The 13176-nt window shown below is 47.6% G+C and overlaps 1 protein-coding gene across 1 annotated transcript in view; it reads left to right on the forward strand.

The window, feature by feature from the left end:
- The window catches only part of TNFRSF1B (TNF receptor superfamily member 1B), a 58278-nt gene that overhangs the window by 40992 nt on the left and 4110 nt on the right, over positions 1–13176 (forward strand). Inside the window, exon 9 of the mRNA XM_038746580.1 lies at positions 8970–9213. Coding sequence (XP_038602508.1) covers positions 8970–9213 — 244 coding nt within the window. The remainder of the gene's footprint in view (positions 1–8969; positions 9214–13176) is intronic.

Raw genomic sequence — 13176 nt, forward strand, 5'->3', positions numbered from 1 at the left:
ATGGCAGTCTTTGATTGCTCCAGGCCTGTTACTGGGTAGAACAGGGAGAGAACTCCACACTTCCCTCTGTACCCCAACCCCATGGACCGGCAATGGCCTGCCCTGAAGTAGAGCATCCCAGTTCCTTTTTGAGTTTATTTTTTGTTGTCCACGGGATCACAGTCACTAGTAAAGCAACTTGTTGCGGGCTCACCACAATATCCACTAGGCCATGCTGCTTCTGAGTCAGAGTCTCTTCCCCTCCACATCATCCTCTCCTGGTCAAAGGGCAGTAGGGTTGGAACTGAGTCTGGGACTAAGGGTGGGAAGGGCGTCCAAGCTGGGGGCTGGGTTAGGGAAGAGTTAATAGGAGAGAAGTATCCTAGGTTGGCTTAGAGGAGATGGGCAGGAAGGTAGGGAAGACAGGTCAGGGCGGTCTGGAAAACTGGGTTGGGGAGGGCTGACTGTCTTTTCCCCAATTCCCTTTCGACCCTCCCTGAAATGTTTTGAGCCAGAATTTTGCCCACCCATGTGTTGCACAGATGTTGGCTGGCTTGTCAAACTCCTCATGCATCAATCAGCCAGTCAATCAGTAGTATTTACTGAGTGCTTACTGTGTGCCGAGTACTGTATTAGGTGCCCTGGCAGAGTACAATACAGTAGAGTTTGGAGGCCTGATTCCGCATAAGGATCTGACAGTCTTGGAGGGAGAAAGACATTCAAATCAAATCAAATAATGAGAATGAAAACTGAGCCTAGGGGATAGAGCACAGGCCTGGGAGTCAGGACTTGGGTTCTAATTCTGGCTCCACCACTTGTCTGCAGTGTGACCTTGGGCAAGTCATTTCACGTGTCTATGCCTCAGTTACCTCATCTGTAAAATGGGGATTAAGACTCTGAGCCCCATGAGGGACTGGGACTGTGTCCAAATTGATTAGCTTGTATCTACCCCAGTACTTAGTACAGTGCCTGGCACAAAGTAAGCAGTTAATAAATACCAGGAAAAAAAGTCAATTACAGGTAGGGGAAATGGATATGTACAAAAGTGGCATGGGGGTGGGGTGAATATTAGTTGCTTATCTGTGCCACCTTAAAAAAAGTCCATGGTGAATGACTGGCTGGGCCAACCCTTTTTTTTCACTACTCCCACACCATTTTGTCTGCCCTTGAAGTTCCAACCCAGACCTTCCTCTGCCTGGTTTCATTGCATTCTGAACCTGAAGAGAACTGATAGAGTGAGGCAGAGGTGTATTTCACACTTTCTGACCATCTTGTCAGGATCTCAGTGAAACGGTACTAAAAGTAAATGACCTCCTCATCTTCCCTCCCAAGTCCTTTCCACCTAACTTTCCTCTCCCTGTTGACAATATCACCATCTTCGCCACCTCTCAAGCATGAAACCTTGGATTATTATTGGCTCCTCTCTCTCTCTCTCTCTCTCTCTCTCTCTCTCTCTCTCTCTCTCTCTCTCTCTCTCTCTCTCTCTCTCTCTTCTATCTCATATTCAGCCCATCACTAAATCTTGTCAGTTCTTCCTTCATGGAATTTCTAGAATTCATCCTTTCCTCACTATCCAAACTTCCACCAAATCTGGTCCGAAGCATGTTATATCCTGACTCGACTAGGGCATCAGCCTCCTCACAGCCCTCCCTGCCTCCTTCCTAGCTCCTCTCCAGTCTATACCTTACTCTGCTATGCAGATCATTTTTCTAAAATGTTGTTCTGATTCTCTACCCACTATTCAAAAACCTCCAAAGGTGGCCTATTCCCCTCCACATCAGCAAAAACTCCTGACCTTTGACTTCAAGCCAATGATCTCTTTCCCCGCTGCTTATTCTTGATCCTCACCAACCACACCCCAGCTCAAACTCTATTCTCCTTTCTAGCCAATCTATTCACTATGCCTCATTCTCATCTCTCTTACCACCTACTTTTTGCTCACACCGTCTCTTCTGCCTGGAAATCCCTCCTCCTTCATATCTAGCAGACCATTCCCTCCCACTTAGCTTGTGAGCCCATGTGGTACAGGAACTGTGTCTGGCGTGATTAACTTAGTGTGGCGCTTGACAAATACCACAATTATTATTATTATTAGCAGTAGTAATGATATTTATTAAGTGCTATTCCTTGCAGAGCACTATACTAAGAGCTAGGAGAGAATACATAGGTTGGAATTAGTTGAGGTCTCTGTCCCGCAGGGGGCTCACAATCCAAGAGTATAAGTGGGGAGAAGGGAATTGAGGTAGACACATCAGGAATGATGAAACATTAAAAGAACACAACAGACAAATGCACAGAATAAAATCAAAATGAGAAGGATTCATTCATTCAATCGTATTTATTGAGTGCTTACTGTGTGCAGAGCACTGTACTAAGCGCTTGGAAAGTACAAATCAGCAACATATAGAGATGGTCCCTACCTCTGTTGTTGTGCACAGGGAATGTGTCTGTTGTGACATTGTACTCTCCCAAGTGCTTAGCACAGCACACAGTAAGTGCCCAATAAATGTGATTGAATGAATGAATCAATAGAGGAGTAGAATTTCAGACTCCTCATTGCTCAGAGTCCAGGTGCACCCGTAGCCACAGAAACTACTACAGCAGGCACCATCTTCCCGGGTTTTTGTACAGGTCTCTTTCAGTGGGAGTTTAATCTCTTTCCTGCTAGGGTGGTGAAAGGCAGAATGGGATGAAATCTCCTTGATGGCACAGAGGAGCGCTGATGCAGGTTGCCAGGAGTCAGTGTGGCTGGGTGTGTGGTGTCCCGGACAGTGTGTGGGAGTGGCTTATGGATAAAGCACGGGCCTGGGAATCAGAACATCATGGGTTCTAATCCTGGCTCTGCCACTTGTCTGCTCTGTGACCTTGGGCAATTCACCTAACTTCTCTGGGCCTCAGTGACCTCATCTGTAAAATGGGGGTTAAGATTGTGAGCCCCATGTGGGACCGGGACTGTGTCCAACCCTATTATCTTGTATCTTGGAACAGTGCCTGGCACACAGTAATAATAATAATGGCATTTATTAAGTGCTTACTATGTGCAAAGCACTGTTCTAAGTGCTGGGGAGGTTACAGCGCGATCAGGATGTCCCACAGGGGGCTCACAGTCTTAATCCTCGTTTTACAGATGAGGTAACAGAGGCCCAGAGAAGTTAAGTGACTTGCCCAAAGTCACACAGCTGACAATTGGCAGAGCCCAGAGCTGTAAGCACTTAACAAATACAATCATTATTATTATTATTATTTTATTCCTGGCCTGGTGTGCACAGAGCAGGCTGGGAGCAGGCCCTTCTGAAATCACAGTTCCTCCAGGAGGCGTTTCCAGATTAATATCTCATTTCTCCACTTCTGTATCACCTAAGCACTTAGGTACTTTTCCCTTCCCCGCCCACATTTATGTACGTTTCTTTTTACTTGATTGCTTCCCCCTACTTGTAATTCATTTTAGTGTCTGTCTCTCCCACTAGATTGTAAACTCCTTTAGAGTTGGGGGGCATGTTAAGCATTCATTATCAATCAGTAGTATTGATTTAGGGCCTACTCTGTGCAGAGCACTGTACTAAACACAGTGGAGTACTCTTCTAAGTGCTTAGTATAGTGCTCTGCACAGAGTAGTGATAATAATAATAATAACAATAATAATAATTGCATCTGTTAAACACTTACTATGTGCCAAGCACTGTTCTAAGTGCTGGGGGAGATACAAGGTAATCAGGTTGTCCCATGGGGGGCTCACATTCTTAATTCCCATTTTACAGATGAGGTAACTGAGGCACAGAGAAGTTAGGTGACTTGCCCAAAGTCACACAGCTGACAAGTGCCAGAGACGGGATTGGAACCCATGGCCTCTGACTCCCAAGCCTGTGCTCATTCCAGTGAGCCATGCTGCTTCTCTGAGAGTAGGCCCTCCATAAATACTACTGATCGATAATGAGGGCTTTATGGGCATTGTCCTAAGTGCTGGGGAGGAAAGAAAATAAACAAATTCAGAGCCTTCCCTGTCCTGCAAGAGGCTCACCATCTAGGTGGGAAAGGGCAGACACTTGTAAAAAGGAAAATGATTAGCGAGAAGGAGCCAGAGACCTGTGGAAGCATTGAGGAGCCAGGAATCAATAGCAAAGGAGATGGGGAGCCCGTTTTTGGGTAGGGACTGTCTCTATATGTTGCCGACTTGTACTTCCCAAGCGGTTAGTGCAGTGCTCTGCACACAGTAAGTGCTCAATAAATACAGTTGAATGAATGAATGAATGAATGAATGAAATACCCTGGAGGGGGGAAATGTGATTTTTTTTCTGCTCTAGCTATGTCAGCCCACCCCCAAAACCCCTGGCCCCTAGTTCCTAAAGTCTCCGAGTTCCCAGGTCCTGACTTGTGTTGACCTTTATCTCCTTCAGAGGTGGGGTGGGGTCAGGGGGGATGGATGGGGTCTTCACTCCCTTGATGTCAGGCAGAGGCGGGGGCTGCTTAGGGTTAAATTGGTTTTAACTCCCCATCCTGGCCTGTGCTCTCCTGGTCCCTTACAAAGGAGCAAGGCCTCTTTTGGGTTGCCAGAGTGCCACGCCTGGTGCTGCCGCAATGGCCCGTCCTCTGTGGCGTGGTTGTTCACCTTTCCACACTGGACCACCCCGACTACTCTGCCTGGACTTTTGGCCTGCAAGTGGCATTTACAGCCGACTGGAGTTCCACCCTGATCTAGTTTCTCATTCATCGAGCACCCGGCCGACAAGCTTCGGGGCTGTATCGAACCCGGTACCGGGCCGTCTGGGAGCTGACGTCCTGTTGTTTCAACACGAGCCAGTTGGTTACATTTCTCCCTTTTTATGGTTTGGGGGTGTGTGGGTTTTAGCTGCTACTCCCTTCAAACCGTCAGGGTGCTGAGGCTTTCGATGGGATGTTGTTGTTAAGGATATGATTTGAACTTTCCATCTGAGGACCTGAAAGTTTATTGAACAGAAACCATCTCTCAGAGCTGAGAAGACGTGTGCACTAAATTTAGAAGACACTTGAACTGTGCTGGTTTTGGGTTGGGGGCTGAATGTGGCCTTTCTGGGTTTCATTTCTGCTTAGTTCCCACAAAAGAAAGATTCCTGTTACCATAAAAGAAAAGGGAATTCTTAAAGGACCTTTGAAGGAGTTGGGTGTAAATAGCTCCAGAGGACACTAGGAGCAAAAAGGGGTAGGCAGGAGTTGGCTGAAATGAAAGTGCCAGTTTCTAGAGGAGATCAGTTTGGGAAATTCTTCCACTTCAGGGCCTGGTAGGAAATCCAGTTCCATTCATTCATCCAGTAGTATTTATTGAAAGCTTACTGTGTGCAAAGCACTGTACTAAGTGCTGGGGAGTGTATTAACTTCTCTGTGCCTCAGTGACCTCATCTGTAAAATGGGGATTAAGACTGTGAGCTCCACGTGGGACAAGGTGATCACCTTACATCTATCCCAGGGTTTAGAACAGTGCTTGGTACGTAGTGAGCTCTAAACAAATACCATTATTAATATTATTATTTAAGCCAGGCAGGGGACTCAGTCCACCTTAACCTCCAGAGAGGACTGCACTTGAATACTCACACCCACTGGCTTGGAAACCAGTCAGAGGCTTCTGGATTGAGTTTCGGATTGATCGGACAGGGAATGAATCTATCAACTCTGTTGTATTGACCTCTCCCAAATGCTTAGTATAGTGCTTTCAATCAACCAATCAATCATATTTATTGACTGCTTACTCTGTGCAGAGCACTGTACTAAGTGCTTGGGAGAGCTCAATATAATGATATAATGGACACATTCCCTGCCTGTAATGAGCTTTCAGTCTAGAGGGAGTGACAGACAGTAATATAGATAAATTATGAATGTGTATATAAGTGGTATGGGGCTGATGTTGTGGGGGGTGGTGAATAAAGGGAGCAAATCAAGGTGATGCAGAAGGGAGTGGGAGAAAAGGAAATGAGGGCTTAGTTAGGAAAGGCCTCTTTCAGGAGATGTGCCTTCAGTAAAGATTTGAAGGGGGGAGAGTAACTGTAGGATATGAAGAGGGAGGATGTGGGCGAGGGATCGGCAGCGAGATAGATGAGATCAAGGTAGAGGGTTATAGTAGGAGAGTAGCAAGGTGAGGTAGGAGGGGGCGAGGTGTCTGAATACTTTAAAGCTGACGGTAAGGAGTTTGTGTTTGATGCGGCGGTAAATTAGCAACCACTGGAGATTCTTGAGGAGTGGGGAAACGTCCTGAATGTTTCTGTAGAAAAGTGACCCGGGCAGCAGAGTGAAGTATGGACTGGGTAAGAAGAGACAGGAGGCAAGGAGGTCAGCAAGGAGTCTGATATAGTAATGAAGGAGGAACAGGATAAGTACCTTGCACACAGTAAGCGGCTCAGTAAATAACATCTTCGATGTTGGCGAGGATGATGATCTCGGTTCCTCGGGCCTTGAGGGTTGGTAGCCCATCAGTGCCACCCTGAGTCCAGGCTGGGGAATTTAGTTCTGACTTTGCTTCTGTTTGAAACTCTATTTCCCAGTGGGCTTTGGTATGTCAGCGCCCTTCCCCTCTTCTTCAATCAATCGTATTTCAATCAATCGTATTTATTGAGCGTTTACTGTGTGCAGAGCACTATACTAAGCGCTTGGGAAGTACAAGTCGGTAACACATAGAGACAGTCCCTACCCAATAGCGGGCTCACAGTCTAGAAGGCGGGCTCTATGTGTCAAGTACTGTTTCAGGCAGAAACTCCTCACCCTCGGCTTCAAGGCTCTCCATCACTTCGCCCCCTCCTACCTCACCTCCCTTCTGTCCTTCTACAGCCCAGCCCGCACCCTCCGCTCCTCTGCCACTAATCTCCTCACCGTGCCTTGTTCTCACCTGTCCCACCGTCGACCCCCGGCCCACATCCTCCCCGTGGCCTGGAATGCCCTCCCTCTGCTCATCCGCCAAGCTAGCTCTCTTCCTCCCTTCAAGGCCCTACTGAGAGCTCACCTCCTCCAGGAGGCCTTCCCAGACTGAGCCCCGTCCTTCCTCTCCCCCTCGTCCCCCTTTCCATCCCCCCGTCTTACCTCCTTCCCTTCCCCAAAACACCTGTATATAAGTATATATGTTTGTACATATTTATTACTCTATTTATTTATTTATTTTACTTGTGCATATCTATTCTATTTATTTGATTTTGTTAATATGTTTGGTTTTGTTCTCTGTCTCCCCCTTCTAGACTGTGAGCCCACTGTTGGGTAGGGACTGTCTGTATGTGTTGCCAACTTGTACTTCCCAAGCGCTTAGTACACAGTAAGCGCTCAATAAATACGAATGATTGATTGATTGATTGATTGATTCTAAATGCTGCAGTAGATACAGGTTAAGCAGGTTGGGGACAGTCCCTGACCCACATGGGGCTCATAGTCTAAGTAGGAGGGAGAACAGGTTTTGAATTTTCATTTGCAGTTGAGAAAACTGAGACACAGGGAAGTTAAGTGACTTGCCCAAGGTCACACGCAGCAGTCATTTGGCAGAACCGGGATTAGAACCCAGGTCCTTTGAATCCCAGGCCACTGCTTTATTCATTCATTCAATCATATTTATTGAGTGCTTACTGTGTGCTGAGCACTGTACTAAGTGCTTGCAGTAGGTCACCCTGCTTCTCTTCCACTTCCATTCTCACAATCCGGGAAGGAAGAAGGCTCCCAGCTCTGCATTCCCAATTTCTGGTTACGTGCCAGCAGGTCTGGGATTCCGTGGGGATGGTCCCAGATGGTTCTCAGGAATCCCAATTGATCCATATCACCCAGACAAAACAAGAATTCAGCAGTGGTAGAGGACACTGTCTTCCTCCCTTCAAAGCCCTACTGAGAGCTCACCTCCTCCAGGAGGCCTTCCCAGACTGAGCCCCCTTTTTCCTCTCCTCCTCCCCATCCCCTGCCCTACCTCCTTCCCCTCCCCATAGCATTTTGTATATATTTGTACAGATTTATTACTCTATTTATTTTACTTGTACATATTTACTATTCTATTTATTTTGTTAATAATGTGCATGTAGTCTTAATTCTATGTGTTCTTACGATTTTGACACCTGTCTACATGTTTTGTTTTGTTGTCTGTCTCCCCCTTCTAGACTGTAAGCCCATTGTTGGGTAGGGACCATCTCCATATGTTGCCGATTTGTACTTCCCAAGAACTTAGTACAGTGCTCTGCACACAGTAATCACTCAATAAATATGAATGAATGAATTCTCCTCACCCTATCTAAACTTTAGCAGAATCAAACCAGACCTCTAAAAGAGACTACGATTGCCTCATGGTCGAATGTCAGACAAGGGACAACAAAATGGGGATTATGCATCTGAAATTCTGGTTCTCTAACAATGTCGTGCCCCCAAGCCACAGGTGTAGGTTATGTCAGTGAATGTGAAATGCCTTTGAGGGTAGACATGTGTTTCCAGGGGTTACTTCAAATTCACTTTCTCGGTTGGCCCTGTGGGGAGGAAAATGTCGAGAAAATCATCTCCCCCTGAAGAACTGAATCTTAGAGACCATCTCCAGAAGGAACTGAAAAAGAGTCTGTTGGTACCAGTCTATCTCTGTGCCTCAGTTACCTTATCTGTAAAATGGGGATTGACTGTGAGCCCCCCGTGGGACAACCTGATCACCTTGTAACCTCCCCAGCACTTAGAACAGTGCTTTGCACATAGTAAGCGCTTAATAAATGCCATTATTATTATTATTATCATTATTATTATTATGCCACAGCTTTCTGAGCTGGACTGCCAGACTTGCTCATTTCCCCTCTTTGACGAGACTTGAATGATTTCATTTGGAGCTTCAGAGTCCCCCAGAGACTTTCTGGGTAATTCACTTCCTGAAAGCTGCCCACTCCTAACATCCATGCCCCTTTACTGCCCGCCCCGGTGCTCACAGTGAAAAGTTGATACCAATGGTTGGGTTCAAAATCCTCCCCCGCACACTTAGCAGGTTGTGCTGTAATCATCTGTGTCATCTGTTTTCTGTGTTCCAGCCTCACTTGCCTGCTGAGAAGGGCACTGGGCCCAGTCAACACAACGCTCCTAATCATGAGCATGAGCAGCAGCACCTGCTACCCACTGGTAGCATTAGCAGCAGCTCTTTGAACAGTCAAGCGAGTTCCATGCCTGGCTCAGACTATTCCGACTCCAAAGAAGCCACGAAGAACCAGCAGAGGTGTCCGGGACTAGAACATTCCAAGATCCCAGAAGGAGTCAATTTTGGCTCCGTGAACTCAGGTGAGAGGCTTAAGCTATAGTAGCGGTAATAACATTCAGTCAGTCAGTCAATCATATTTATTCAGCACCTACTGCATGCAGAGCACTGTGCTAAGCACTTGGGAGAGTACAATCTAATGGTCCCATTCCCTGCCCACAATGAGTTTATTAATAATAATAATGATGATGATGATTATGGTACTTGTTAAGCATTTACTATGTGCCAGGCACCGTGGTGTATACAAGCAAATTGGATTGGATACAGTCCGTGTCCCACATAGAGCTCACGGTCTCAATCCCCATTTTACAGTTGAGGTAACTGAGGCACAGAGAAGTAAAGTGACTTGCCCTAGATCACACAACAGACAAGTGGCAGAGCTGGGATTAGAACCCATGACCTTCTGACTCCCAGGGCCTATGTTCTATCCACTATGCTGTGCTGCTTCTCACAGTCTAGGTCCTTATTGAGGACCTATTGAGGACCTCAATATTGAGTTCCAAGTAGGGTGTTAAGTACTTGGGAAATTACAATGCCTCGCTTTTGCTGTTCCACTGGGCTGGAACTCCTTCCTCCACCTAATCCTACAGGCCACAGCTCTCTGGACCTGCAAAGCCTTCATATAATTCCACCGCCACCAAAGCACCTTCCCCAATTACTTCCCAACACCTCAAGCAATCAGTCACTGGTATTTATTGAGCACTTAGTGTGTGCAAGCAGTGTAACCTAGTGGAAAGAGCGAGGGTCCGGGAGTCAGAGGATCTGGGTTCTAATCCTGCCACCACGCTTTGGGTGTCAGGGGCTGTGGGCAAGCCACTTAACCTCTCTTTGCCTCAGTTTCCTCATCTGTACAATCGGAATTCAAGACCTGTTCTCAATCAATCAATCAATCGTATTTATTGAGCGCTTACTGTGTGCAGAGCACTGTACTAAGCGCTTGGGAAGTACAAGTTGGCAACATATAGAGACAGTCCCTACCCTACAGTGGGCTCACAGTCTAAAAGGGGGAGACAGAGAACAAAACCAAACATACTAACAAAATAAAATAAATAGAATAGATATGTACAAGTAAAATATATAAATAAATAGAGAGATATGTACAAACATATATACATATATACAGGTTCTGTGGGGAAGGGAAGGAGGTAAGATGAGGGGGATGGAGAGGGGGACGAGGGGGAGAGGAAGGAAGGGGCTCAGTCTGGGAAGGCCTCCTGGAGGAGGTGAACTCTCAGTAGGGCCTTGAAGGGAAGAAGAGAGCTAGCTTGGCGGATGGGCAGAGGGAGGCCATTCCAGGCCCGGGGGATAAAGTGGGCCGGGGGTCGATGGCGGGACAGGCGAGAACGAGGCACGGTGAGGAGATTAGCGGCGGAGGAGCAGAGGGTACGGGGTGGGCTGTAGAAGGAGAGAAGGGAGGTGAGGTAGGAGGGGGCGAGGTGATGGAGAGCCTTGAAGCCCAGGGTGAGGAGTTTCTGCCTGATGCGCAGATTGATTGGTAGCCACTGGAGATTTTTGAGGATCTGGGGAGTAAAATGCCCAGAGCGTTTCTGGACAAAGACAATCCGGGCAGCCGCATGAAGTATGGATTGAAGTGGGGAGAGACAAGAGTATGGGAGATCAGAGAGAAGGCTGGTGCAGTAGTCCAGACGGGATAGGATGAGAGCTTGAACGAGCAGGGTAGCGGTTTGGATGGAGAGGAAAGGGCGGATCTTGGCAATGTTGCGGAGCTGAGACCGGCAGGTTTTGGTGACGGCTTGGATGTGAGGGGTGAACGAGAGAGCGGAGTCAAGGATGACCCCAAGGTTGCGGGCTTGTGAGACGGGAAGGATGGTAGTGCCGTCAACAGAGATGGGAAAGTCAGGGAGAGGGCAGGGTTTGGGAGGGAAGACAAGGAGTTCAGTCTTGGACGTGTTGAGTTTTAGGTGGCGGGCAGACATCCAGATGGAGATGTCTTGAAGGCAGGAGGAGATGCGAGCCTGGAGAGAGGGGGAGAGAGCAGGGGCAGAGATGTAGATCTGGGTGTCATCAGTGTAGAGATGATAGTTGAAGCCGTGGGAGCGAATGAGGTCACCAAGGGAGTGAGTGTAGATCGAGAACAGAAGGGGACCAAGCACTGAACCTTGGGGAACCCCCACAGTAAGGGGATGGGAGGGGGAGGAGGAGCCTGCAAAGGAGACTGAGAATGAATGACCGGAGACATAAGAGGAGAACCAGGAGAGGACAGAGTCTGTGAAGCCAAGGTCGGATAGCGTGTTGAGGAGAAGGGGGTGGTCCACAGTGTCGAAGGCAGCCGAGAGGTCGAGGAGGATTAGGATAGAGTATGAGCCGTTGGATTTGGCAAGCAGGAGGTCATTGGTGACCTTTGAGAGGGCAGTTTCTGTGGAATGTAGGGGACGGAAGCCAGACTGGAGGGGGTCGAGGAGAGAGTTGTTGTTGAGGAATTCGAGGCAGCGCGTGTAGACGACTCGTTCAAGGAGTTTGGAAAGGAATGGTAGGAGGGATATGGGACAATAACTAGAAGGTGAGGTGGGGTCAAGAGAGGGTTTTTTTAGGATGGGAGAGACGTGGGCATGTTTGAAGGCAGAGGGGAAGGAACCAGTGGAGAGTGAGCAGTTGAAGATGGAAGTTAAGGAGGGGAGAAGGGATGGAGCGAGAGATTTCATGAGATGAGAGGGAATGGGATCAGAAGCACAGGTGGCCGGAGTAGCACTTGAGAGGAGGGAGGAGAGCTCCTCTGAGGATACTGCTGGGAAGGATGGGAGAGTAGCAGAGAGTGTTGAGAGCAGGGGGTTGGAGAAGTGGGGGGAGTGACTTTGGGGAGGTCGTACCTGATGGATTTAATTTTGTTAATGAAGTAGGAGGCCAGATCGTTGGGGGTGAGGGAAGGAGGAGGGGGAGGAACCTGGGGCCTGAGAAGGGCATTAAATGTACGTAAGAGCTGGCGGGGATGATGGGCTTGGGTGTCAATAAGGGAGGAGAAATAGTTTTGTCTGGCAGGGGAGAGGGCTGAGTTAAGGCAGGAAAGGATAAACTTGAAGTGAACGAGGTTGGCATGGTGTTTAGACTTTCGCCAGCAGCTTTCGGCAGCTCGAGCATAAGAGCGAAGGAGGCGGACAGTGGCAGTGATCCAGGGCTGTGGGTTAGTGGTACGGGAGCGACCAAGGGAAAGGGAAGCGAGTGAGTCTAGCTGAGTAGAAAGGGTAGAGTTGAGAGCAGTAATCTGATCATCAAGACTGGGTAGAGAGGAGAGGCAGGCGAGGTGGGGTGTGAGGCACTCAGAAAGATGGATGGGGTCAAGAGAGCGGAGATCTCTGTGAGGGAGTAATGTGGATTTACAGGGGAAAGGAGTGTGAGTGAGGAGGCAGGTGAGAAGATTATGATCAGAGAGAGGTTCTCCCACCTTTTTAGACTCTGAATCCCAAGAGGGCCAGATAATCTGTTTACCTTGTATTTAATAAATATGATGGAATGAATACTCAGTGCTTAGTACAGTGCTTGATATATAGAAGGCATTTAATAAATACCATTTATATTTATTTATTATATTTATACACAATTGACAAGTGGCGGAGCCGGGATATGAACCCACAACTTCTGACTCCCAAGCCCGTGCTCTTTCCACTAAGCCACACATGATCTCTGCCCACAAGGAACTTACAGTCTACAGGATGAGGGACATTAAAATCAATTACAGACAGGGGAAATAGTAGAGTACAAGGATATTTACATAGATGCTGTAAAACATATGAGCCTTGCCCACAGGGAACTTAGTCTAATGAAGGAGACTGACGCTAAAATTATTTACAAATAATGCAAGCAGTAAGAAGAGTAGGGGCCACCAGAAAGGGGAATAGAATAAATATGGGAGAATGGAAGATCAGAATAAATATGCAATCGACCATACACAGTTACATAAGGGCTGAAGAAGGGAATGGCTATTTAAGTGTTAGGGGTGGCTGTTGGGTTGACATGACTTGTGGGGATGG

The sequence above is a fragment of the Tachyglossus aculeatus genome, chromosome 5 (genome assembly GCF_015852505.1).
Source record: "Tachyglossus aculeatus isolate mTacAcu1 chromosome 5, mTacAcu1.pri, whole genome shotgun sequence".
NCBI lineage: Eukaryota > Metazoa > Chordata > Mammalia > Monotremata > Tachyglossidae > Tachyglossus > Tachyglossus aculeatus.